This window comes from Artemia franciscana, chromosome 7 (genome assembly GCF_032884065.1).
Source record: "Artemia franciscana chromosome 7, ASM3288406v1, whole genome shotgun sequence".
Lineage (NCBI taxonomy): Eukaryota > Metazoa > Arthropoda > Branchiopoda > Anostraca > Artemiidae > Artemia > Artemia franciscana.
The window spans coordinates 41614517-41626997 of record NC_088869.1 but is presented as its reverse complement, the minus strand read 5'-3'; the positions used below and the strand labels follow the sequence as shown (position 1 = coordinate 41626997).

The 12481-nt window shown below is 34.7% G+C and overlaps 1 protein-coding gene across 1 annotated transcript; it reads right to left on the bottom strand.

Moving 5' to 3' along the window:
- Positions 1-9508: 9508 nt before the first annotated feature.
- LOC136029695 (2-oxoglutarate and iron-dependent oxygenase domain-containing protein 2-like) lies at positions 9509-10507 on the bottom strand. Its single transcript, XM_065708200.1, has one exon. It carries the CDS (start codon positions 10505-10507, stop codon positions 9509-9511), a length of 999 nt encoding a protein of 332 aa, XP_065564272.1.
- Positions 10508-12481: the final 1974 nt, after the last annotated feature.

The following is a 12481-nucleotide window of genomic DNA, read 5'->3' as shown; positions in this document are numbered from 1 at the left end:
GTTCTTCTGTTCTTTTTTCCAGCGAATTCATCGATCACTTCCTCTGTTGAGATTTTATGGCTTCGGAGGAAATATATGAGAGCCAAGTCCACTTAGTCTGTCTTGTCCACACGCGTTTCTCGGGTACGTCTTTAATCGTCTCAGAGTAGAAAAAGTCCTCTTAGCAGTTGCAATAGTCACTGGCAAAGAAGCAAATATTTTCAGTAGCTTGAACATGTTAGGGAAAAGTTCCCTATTACATTTAATTAAGGCCTCAATGGCACAAGAAGGCTTGTCCTGTTCCATTTTTTTCCCAAAAGAATTTCCGACCGGGACACAGGGATTGTTCGAATAGAAATTACAGACCGGGGCACAAATGACGACCGGGACACAGGGAATATAAATGACGACCGGGACACAGGGACACATCATTAGAATAATGAGGTATAGATCTGAATACGGATTGTTTTTCCCATGGACAATTATATGTTGCATGTTCAAAAAATCAGTAAACCTGACAATCTATTTATATATATATATATATTTATATATATATATATATATATATATATATATATATATATATATATATATATATATATATATATATATATATATATATATATATATATATATTATATATATATATATATATATATATATATATATATATATATATATATATATATATATATATATTCACAGGTGGGACACAGGGACACAACTACAATGGTGCGTAACTAATATGGCGCGTAACGACTTACGCGCGGGGGGGGGGGCTTGGGGGGCGTGAAGCGCCACCCCAACAGCTAGTTGGTGGGGGCGCTTCGCGCCCACCCCCCCCAAGCCCCCCCGCGCGCGTAAGTCGTTACGCGCCATATTAGTTACGCGCCATTGTAGTTGTGTCCCTATGTCCCACCTGTGATATATATATATATATATATATATATATATATATATATATATATATATATATATATATATATATATATATATATATATATGTTTTTAACTACGTAAAACTTGCGAATATACAACATTCTTTGCTGTCCCATTGTCTGTGCATATAAATAGATTGTCAGGTTTACCGACTCTTGAACATGCAACATATAATGGTCCATGGGAAAACAATCCGTATTCAGATCTATACCTCATGATTCTAATGATTGCCCTTGAGCTTTGTTGATGGTGATTGCTAATCGACCATTCCCTGTGTCGCCATCGTCATTTATATATCCCCCTGTGCCCCCCGGCGTCCCCTTTGTAGTTTTGTCCCTGTGTCCCGGTCGTCATTTATATTCCCTGTGTCCCGGTCGTCATTTGTGTCCCGTTGTCCCAGTCTGTGATTTCTCTTTGAGTGTCCCGGGCGTCATTTATATTTCTTGTGTCCCGGTGTCCCGGTCGTCATTTATATCCCCCTGTGCCCCCCGGCGTCCCCGTTGTAGTTGTGTCCCTGTGTCCCGGTCGTCATTTATATTCCCTGTGTCTCTGTCGTCATTTGTATCCCGGTGTCCCGGTCTGTATATACATTCGTTTTTTAGTTTTGTTTTTCTCCTTTATTTTTTTCCTTTTTTCTTTTTTTTTCTTTTTTAGTTTATTTAGATTTTTAGATTTTTTAGTTTTTTTTATTAGTTTTAAGTTTTTTTTCTTTTTAGTTTTTTTTGTAGTTTTTACCTTTTTTTTAGTTTTTTTAGTTTTTTTTTACTTATGTCCTGGTCGTCATTTATACTCCCTGTGTCCCGGTCGTCATTTGTGTCCCGGTGCTTTGTTGATTGCTAATCGAACATTCCTTTTGTCCCGGTCGCTTTCTCTTTGAGTGTCGTCATTTATATTCCCTATGTGCCGGTGTCCCGGTCGTCATTTGTGTCCCGATGTCCCGGTCTGTAATTTCGTCAGTTGAAAACATGACGTCAGTCGACACACAAACATGACGTCACCCGACAGACAGACCCACACACACACAGACAACTTATTTTTATATATATAGATTGTTCCGAGTTTTCATCCGTCACGATGTCTAAGATTGAAAAGGATAAAGTTCAACTGGATGCAAAGTCAATTTATGTTTTTAACGACGTAAGACTTGTGAATATACAACATTCTTCGCTGCCTCATTGTCTGTGCATATAAATAGATTGTCAGGTTTACCGACTCTTGAACATGCTACATATAATTGTCCATGGGAAAAACAATCCATATTCAGATCTATACCTCATGATTCTAATGATTGCCCTTGAGCTTTGTTGATGGTGATTGCTAATCGAACATTGCCTCGAATCCGACGGGGACACACCCCGTCGTCATTTATATATCCCCCCTGTGCCCCTGGCGTCACCGTTGTAGTTGTGTCCCTGCGTCCCGGTCGTCATTTATATTCCCTGTGTCCCGGTCGTCATCCCGGTATACATTCGTTTTTGAATTGGTATATGATGAAATAAATTTTTAATTTTTTCCCTTTTTTTCTTTTTAGTTTTCTTTTATTGGTTTTTACCTTTTTTTTAGGTTTTTTAGTTTTTTTCTTTTTAGTTTTTTTGAAGTTTTTATCTTTTTAGTTTATTTATTTTTATTTATATTTTTTAGTTTTCTTTTTCTCCTTTATTTTTCAGTTTTTTTCCTTTTTTAGTTTTTTTTTCTTTTTTAGTTTTTTTTTAGTTTTTTTAGTTTTTAGCTTTTTTTAGTTTTTTTTATTAGTTTTTAGTTTATTTTATGGTTTTTTCCTTTTTTTAGTTTTTTTTTAGTTTTTTACCTTTTTTTTAGTTTTTTTTAGTTTTTAAGCTTTTCTAGATTTTTTTCTTTTTTTTCTTTTTAGTTTTTTCTTGTAGTTTTTACCTTCTTTAGATTTTTGCTTCTTTTATATTAATGCTAAAGCCAAAGTTCGAACCTGGAACCTCTTGAACCTAGAACCTGGAACATAACGCCTTATCAACTCAGCTACATCGGCTTGAATACATTCGTTTTTGAATTGGTATATGATGAAATAATTCAGACGTCATATTATATGATGAAAAAAATTTTTAGTTTTTTTTTCCTTTTTTTCTTTTTAGTTTTTTTTATTGGTTTTTACCTTTTTTTTAGCTTTTTTAGTTTTTTTTCGTTTTTTCTTTTTAGTTTTTTTGTAGTTTTTATCTTTTTTATTTTTTTTATTTTTATTCATATTTTTTTAGTTTTCTTTTTCTCTTTTATTTTTCAGTTTTTTCCTTTTTTTTAGTTTTTTTCTTTTTTAGTTTTTAGTTTTTTTAGTTTTTTTTACCTTTTTTTTACCTTTTTTTAGTTTTTTAGTTTTTTAGCTTTTTTAGTTTTTTTATTAGTTTTTAGTTTTTTTTTGTAGTTTTTGCCTTTTTTTAGTTTTTTCTGTTTTTTTTTTTAGTTTTTAGTTTTTTACCTTTTTTTTAGTTTTTTAGCTTTTTTAGTTTTATTTTTCTTTTTAGTTTTTTTGTAGTTTTTACCTTTTTTAGTTTTTTTCTTCTTTTGTATTAGTGTGAAATAATTCAGTCGTCATATGCGGACAAACACGACGTCACTCGAAAGACAGACAGACAGACATAACCCACAAACAACTTATTTATATATATATATATATCTATATATATAAAAATAAGTTGTCTGTCTGTTACGCCAGATTATATCTTCTATATATATAAAAGAAAACAAACTAGAATGTAAAAACTGAAAATTGCATAAATATTTCGAAATATTTTGACAATAGATTAAAGTAATTCGAAAAAAGAAAAATGGTAAAAAACTTAAAAAAAAAACTAAAAAGAAAAAACTAAAAAAAAAACTAAAAATTAAAAAAATTAAAAAAAGAAAAAAACTAAAAAAAAAACTGAAAAAAGCTAAAAAACTAAAAAAAAGAAAAAACTAAAAAAAACTGGGAATTGCACAAATATTTCAATATATTTTGACAATAGATTAAAGTAATTCGAAAATCTTAAAACAGATACCCCAAATTTGAGGTTTAATATAAATTGTTGGAGCTCTAGCATGCTTGGCACGTAAAGATTTTTCCAAGTGTCAATGTTAGAATGAACATTGACAAATTGAAGAAAACAAATCAATAAAAAGAAGAAACTGAAAAAAAAGAAAAAACTAAAAAAGAAAAAAAACTAAAGAAGAAACTGTATCTATATATATAAAAATCTATATATATAAAAATAAGTTGTCTGTCTTTTATGTCTGTTACACTATGTCTGTTACGCCAGATTATATCTTATCTATATATAAAAATAAGTTGTATGTATTTTTGTATTTAGGGTTTGCATATAACGTCTGAAAAATAAAGAAGAAAAAGAAAACTGAAAAAAGAAAAATGGTAAAAAACTAAAAATAAAACTAAAAAATAAAAAAACTAAAAAGAAAAAAAACTAAAAAAAGCTAAACAACTAAAAAAACTGGGAATTGCACAAATATTTCAATATATTTTGACAAAAGATTAAGGTAATTCGAAAACCTTAAAACAGATACCCAAAATTTTGAGGTTTATTATAAATTGTTGGAGCTTTAGCTTGCTTGGCACGTAAAGATTTTTCCAAGTGTCAATGTTAGAATGAAAATTGACAAATTGAAGAAAGCAAATCAATAAAAAGAAGAAACTTAAAAAAGGAAAACTAAAAAAGAAAAAAACTAAGAAAAGAAAAAACTAAAAAAGAAAAGAAACTGAAATGAAACTGTATCTATATATCTATATAAATGACGACCGGGACACTCAAAGAGAAAGTACAGCCTGGGATACCGGGACACAAATGACGACCGGGACACAGGGAATATAAATGACGACCTGGACACAGGGACACAACTACAACGGGGACGCCGGGGGCACAGGGGGATATTTAAATGACGACGGGGACACAGAGAATGTTCGATTAGCAATCACCATCAACAAAGCTCAAGGGCAATCGTTAGAAAAATGCGGTATAGATATGAATACGGATTGTTTTCCCATGGACAATTATTATGTTGCATGTTCAAGAGTTGGTAAACCTGACAATCTATTTATATGGACAGACAATAGTACAGCAAAGAATCTATATATATAAAAATAAGTTGTCTGTCTGTGTGTCTGTCTGTGGATCAGGTGACGTCATGTTTCTGTGTCGGCTGACGTCATGAAGTTAGTTGTCGTCATTTTTGCTATGACGGTGACGTCATTAAAGATATTTAAGACATATATGTTGACGTAGAAATCTATTAATGTTTAAGTTTAAAATGACTGATGAACTTACAATGGCAAAAGCCGATGAAGATGCTCAAAGAGTCTATGCCAAAAAACTTGCTGCTGATAGAGAAAGTCAGAAAAGAAAGCGTGCCGAGGAATCAAAAGAACAGCAAGGAAACAGGCTTGAGGCTAAAGAACGCAAAACCGCGCAGTTAGATGAAGATCCACCTGGACAGCGAGAGTCAAAACATATCAAAACTGAAAATGATAGCGATGATGATTGGGTTTGGGATTTTGACTTGGATAAGGTCATCAATGCCTACCAGATTTTAGTTAAAAAAACAAAGGTTCGGCGATATGTATTTCATAGTGAAGCTGAAAAATAAAGAAGAAAAAGAAAACTGAAAAAAGAAAAAATGTAAAAAACTAAAAAATACTAAAAAGAAAAAACACTCAAAGAGAAATTACAGACCGGGACACAAATGACGACCGGGACAGAGGGAATATAAATAACGACCGGGACACTCAAAGAGAAATTACAGACTGGGATACCGGGAAACAAATGACGACCGGGACACAGGGAATATAAATGACGACCAGGACACAGGTATTTAAGAATATCGTTCAAAGACAAATTTTTAATTGTAAGAAGACCGTTGAAAGAGAAATTTCTAATTGTAAAATGACTGAAGAACCTACAATGGCAACGGTACCACCATCGAAGTAGATAACCAGTGGGTTGTTCCATATTCCCCATTAGTGCGAAACGTCAACCCCAAGTCAAATTCGTGCATTGTTTGGCATCATTTTAACAACTTGCTCTCCATCAGCTCCTACAGAGTTATGGGAAAAATATAAGTCAAAAATGTCCGAAGATATACTCCATCGAAAACAGTTAGAGACGTCAGATATGACTTTTGATTTTACATCAGAAATTTATAGATACACTTTAGTTATTATAGAAGATTTGTGCGTACATATGGCAAACAAACCTCTTCAGGATTTGGGAATGCCTTCACCTAACTGTATCGCTGCTGTTTCGACATGTGTAGAATTGGATCGTGAAAAAAGTTACAGTACGAATGATCTATTGTCGTATGTACAAAATAACATTTCCAAGTTAATGTCGGAACAAAAAGACATTTATGATACGATAGACTCAATTTCAGGACGTATACAACTACCTGCTGATTTCTGTAATTTAGTGACGTCCAAAAATGAATTGATTGAAAAAGTATTTCCGAATATTCTAAAAAATTATAAAAATAATAAATGGCTAAGTGAAAGAGCGATTCTCGCACCCAAAAATATAGACGTCCACGAAATCAACAATATTGTTTTGACCAAGATTCGAGACCAGGCAGTCCTTTACAAGTCAGTCGACACAGTTTTGGAACCAAATGAAGCGGTTAATTATCCATCTGAATTTTTAAATTCCATAGATCTTTCAGGGTTTCTACCACACGTGCTACAACTAAAAATAGGCGTACCAATAATACTTCTAAGAAATATCAACCCACCAAAGCTTTGCAATGGCACGCGACTTGCCGTAAAAAAAAACAATGGAAAACCTAATAGAGGCCACAATCTTGACAGGGCCTTTTGAGGGTGAGGCTGTTCTTATTCCTCGCATTCCCATGATTCCAACGGATCTGCCTTTTCAATTTAAAAGATTGCAATTCCCAATTCGATTAGCATTTGCAATCACCATTAACAAAGCTCAAGGTCAATCATTAGAAAAATGTGGTATAGATCTTAATACTGATTGTTTTTCCCATGGACAATTGTGCGTTGCATGTTCGAGGGTCGGTAAACCTGACAATCTATTTATAAGCAGCGACAATTTGACAGCGAAAAATGTTGTATATTCGCAAGTTTTACGCAGTTAATTTGTATTGTATCTATCTATCTATCTATCTATATAAAAACGAGTTGTGTGTATGCATGTTTGTTTGTTTGTAAAAAGAGCGTTTGCATATGACGTCATTATTAGTACATACGGCTTTGTATATGCACAGACAATGGGAAAGCCAAGAATGTTGTATATTCGCAATTTTTACGTAGTTTAGCTCCTGCAGACGAAATGAATGCTTGCCTGAAAAATTCTAATTTATGGGCACACGTAAAAATATTAAAATTAACTACAAATATGCGTGCCCGATTGCAAAACGATGACTCTGGTCAAACATTTTCAGATCAATTGCTGGCAATTGGAAACGGAAAGCTCCCAGTAGTGGGAAAGCCAAAAATGTTGTATATTCGCAATTTTTACGTAGTTTGAAACACATATATAAATCTATCTATATTCACAGGTGGGACACAGGGACACAACTACGATGGCGCGTAACGACTTACGCGCGCGGGGGGGCTTGGGGGGCGCGAAGCGCCCCACCAACTAGGTGTTGGGATGGCGCGAAGCGCCACCCCAACAGCTAGTATATATATATATGTATATATATATATATATATATATATATATATATATATATATATATATATATATATATATATATCTATTCACAGGTGGGACATAGGGATACAACTAATATGGCGCGTAACGACTTACGTGCGCGGGGGGGCTTGGGGGGGGGGGGCGCGAAGCGCCCCACCCCAACAGCTAGTTTATATATATATATATATATATATATATATATATATATATATATATATATATATATATATTTATACATATATATTGTGATTCCTCAGCACGCTTTCTGTTCTTACTTTCTCTACCAGCCGCAAGCCTGTTCTCTTGCTGTTCTTGTTATTCCTCGGCACGCTTTCTTTTCTTACTTCCTCTATCAGCCGCAAGTTTTTGGCATAGACTCTTTGAGCAGCTTCCTCGGCTGTTGCCATTGTAGGTTCTTCGGTCATTTTACAATTAAACATTTTTCCGTCCACTATCTTCTTACAATTAAAAATTTGTCTTTTGAGCAGCTTCCTCGGCTGTTGCCATTGTAGGTTCTTCAGTCTTTTTACAATTAAACATTTTTCCGTCCACGATCTTCTTACAATTAAAAATTTGTCTTTGAACGATTTTCTTAAATACCTTTAATGACGTCATCGTCATAACAAACATGACGACAACTAACTTCATGACGACATGATGACATGACGTCACTCAACAGACCCATAAACAACTTATTTTTATATATATAGATTGCTTTGAGCGTAGCTTGCATTGCCTCCGTTTGTCACATAGCTGCTTCTTCTTCCTTTTCTTCTGTTAAAACCTGGCCTTCCACTGCCACTGTTAAAGTATTTTCTTTCGCTGTCTCTGCCAAACTCAGACCTTCCATGACCTCGGTTAAAACTTGGCCTTCCTCTATCGCTGTTAAATTCAGACGTTTCTCTACCTCTGTCATCAGATATTCCTCTACCTCCGTTAAAGTCGGCCCTTCCTCTACCTCTGTTGTCAGATATTCCTCTACCTCTGTTAAAGTCGGGCCTTCCTCTACCTCTGTCGTCAGATGTTCTTCCACCTCTGTTGAAGTGTGATCCTCTTCTGCCTTTATCACCATCATACGTACTGCCTCTTTTTTTATTAGAATTAAATGATTGTCCTCGGCTTCTGTTTATGCCACGCATATATCCCCTCCCACAGGTGTCACTATTTGTAGCCCCTCTGCCTCTGTAAAGGCTAATTGCATATTCGGCGTTATGCTTTCTTTCCGGCAAGCTTTCTAAATTTTTACGAGGATCCGTCTTTACCAGATTTTCTTGATCTTGTTGATCCATAACATTTTGTGCTCCGGCCCTGTGAAACTCTTTCTATACAAGGATGACCCCCAACAATGACATCTCGTTTGACCTCCTTCAAAATACAGGTTTCCACGTTACCTGTTCTATCAGGTGCTTTATCAGTGTTAGAATCAACACAACTCGCCTTATTAGTCCTTTACCTTCGGTGTCTGCGTCTTTTAGTTCTTTCTGTGCTTTCGCCATCTTTCGCAGCAGAATGGCTAACGTCGTTTTGTTGTTTGTCAACATTCTCAGAATATCGTTTGTTAAGTAATGCTATTTGCTTGTCAAGAGTATTTATATCCTGTTCAATGGCATTTCTAGCTCCTGTAGACTCTACTGATTCTTCACAAAGGTCAGTTGCATCGCATTTGGCCTCAGTCAAAATTTGAGTTTCTTCACGTTCCATATTTTAAACGGTTTATGAGAGATGACACAACAATAAATAGAAATTTATTGGATAAAAGAAAAAGGTAATATGCCTTTAAATTAACAAAAGTGCTAAAATTTCTGGCGTACTCCCATTCGACGTGGCTTCAATATACCTCTTATGTATAAACAAAATTATCATATAATAATTACTCAGGTGCCGACAGCAAGAACTTGAAAAAAAAAATATTGTTACACAGCCTAACTGGTACACATAGTGAAGCCGTCTCCCCAGCCGACATCAACAGGTTCCAAATCCGGTTTCTTCATACACATTGGACAATTGTGATTCCGAACTGATGATGAACGAGCCCATATTATCATATTGTACCTTTCTCCATGCTCGATTGGCATAGCACCATGCATTTGAAGACCTCTGTGCAGTAGACCCCATCCTTTCTTATGACTGTATTCTGCAACTGTGCTTTCTGAAACAGTAACACTTTTTCCTTCTCCAGCCATTGGGCCAATATAAAGACTTCCTTCATCGAAACCCTCATTTAGAGCAATATTTAAAGTCACCTCAGCGTTATCATGGTGCCATCCGAGGTCCACATCCTCGCCGATTTTATACTTAACAACGAATGCTTTATGGGTATCGAGTCCGTCAAGAACATATTCTGGAAAAAGTTTGACAGCAATTGGTTGAAGATATTCTGTCCTAAAAGCATTCAAAAATTCTTCATTGAATCCAAGCTCATCCAAAAGCACGCCATATTTGTTCATACTATTAGGCCTTCCTTTGGGGACGTCAGCATTTTCAAAGTTCTTCAATTCTTCTAAGAGAAGGTCACAGAATTTATTAGAAAATACAGGAAACGAATAGTATCTTTTTTGCTTATTTCCTTCCAACTGCAAAGCCAATTGGTCAGGGGATGAGTTGGACACCAACTTAGTAACTTTAATGAATTTTTCATGAAAATAGTTTTCCTGTAATTTAAATATTTCTGGATGCAAACGTTTATATTTTATCTTAATTTCCTCAGTTCGCTTCTTGTTGTTATTAAAAACATTCTTCCTTCTAGCAACTTCATCTTTAACTTGTTTCAATGTTTCATCTACAGAAAGCCCAGCACTCTGGATTACTGATGAGTATTCAAGAATAAATTGTGCATCACTGGCATACTTTACATGCTGATTAATTTTTTTTATAAAAATATTCGTTTTCAAGAAGCATTTACAAAGAGCAAATACTGTCATTCTCTCCTTTTTCACTTTAAATTTATAGAATTTTGATGAATGGAATTTTTTTTAAATAGCAATTATTATGTGACGAACGAATGATAAAGAATTTTGAAAGTATTATTTTTATTATTCTACTAATCAAAACTTTGGACACCCAAATCTGCAGCCCGAAATTATCAAATTATTTTGCTCTTTTTAACTTTTGTATTAAAAAAGGTCAAAAATGATCTTAGAAAAACTTGTGCCAAGAGAAAATAATGACGTAATTTGTCAATCGATGTCGTCAATGACGTTTGAATAAGCATAGTGACATCAAGTTTCAGCAGGCCAGTGAAAAAATAAAATCGTTTCAATAAAATAAGTTTCAGCAGGCCAGTGAAAAAATAAATTCCTCCAAAATGGGTTCACCATGCCAACAGATTAGTTTGGATAAACTCTCCAATTTTTCCAGGATCCCTAAGAATTTCAAATCACTCGTTACAAGAAAAATCTTAAACAAGTTACAGTTTACGGCAAATAATGGGGAACCATTGTTTTTCTTGTTTTCCTTTTAAACAATAATTGGTTATTTTTGGCTTAAAGTTTTATTTTTGTTGCAGGGACTTAGCTGCATCCCCTGAGTAATCATTGATGATTGTGAGGAGAAGGTGGGACCCGCAAGGGGACGATGACTGGTATATCTTATAGTCATTGCAACTAAATTCAGCATTTCACCACATAAAATTTCATTTTGGCACAAAATATTCAGCCATCTTACAGTACATTCCCTTGAAAGGTAATAATTTGTGACCAATTATAAACAGAGGGGTAAATGGGGTTACGTACCCTATATCAGAAAAATAACACACAAATTTTATAAAATGAAAAAAAAGTTTTTGCTATCCTTAGTCCAAATACCACCCAAGCCTCTTTCCAATGTTTGATTATAAGCGACCTCTGATGTAAAAATGTGCAAATTTATTTTTAGGGGGCAAAATCCCCCCAGGAAGCAACAGCAATCTATACTCCCTTATTCAGTGGCAGATCGGGATTTCTGAGGGGTTTGATTGGAAACATAGGATTAGAATTTTAATGAATTTTTTTATGAACAGACTAGCTGATGGGGTGGCGCTTCGCGCCACCCCAACACCTTGTTGGCGAGAGCGCTTCACGCCCCCCAAGCCCCTCCGTGCGCGTAAGTCGTTACGCGCCATATTAGTTACGCGCCATTGTAGTTGTGTCCCTGTGTCCCACCTGTGAAAATAGATGGATATATATATATTTTTAACTACGTAAAACTTGCGAACATACAACATTCTTCGCTGTCCCATTGTCTGTCCATATAAAATAGATTGTCATGTTTACCTACTCTTGAACATGCAACATATAATTGTCCATGGGAAAACAATCCGTATTCAGATCTATACAGCATTTTTGTAACGATTGCCCTTGAGCTTTGTTGATGTTGATTGCTAATCGAACATTCCCTGAGTCCCCGTCGTCATTTATATATCCACCTGTGCCCCCCGGAGTCCCTGTTGTAGTTGTGTCCCTGTGTCCCGGTCGTCATTTGTGTCCCGGTATCCCAGTCTGTAATTTCTCTTTGACTGTCCCAGTCGTCATTTATATTCCCTCTGTCCCGGTGTCCCGGTTGTCATTTGTGTCCCAGTGTCCCTGTCTTCAATTTTTCTTTGAGTGTCCCGGTCGTCATTTGTGTCCCGGTGTCCCGGTCTATAGTGTCATCTTATAATAACGTCATTTACAAAGCCTTATATACTTATAATGACGTCACATACAAACCCACAAACAAACAAACATGCATATATACAACTTATTTTTAGATGTATAGATATAGCTTCTTTTTTAATTTTTTTCTTTTTTAGTTTTTTCTTTTTTTAGTTTGTTTCTTTTTTAGTTTTTTCTTTTTTATATTATTCTTTTTTTAGTTTTTCTTTTTTTTTGCATTTTAGATTTTTCTGTTTTTTAATTTTTTCTTTTTTAAATTTTTTT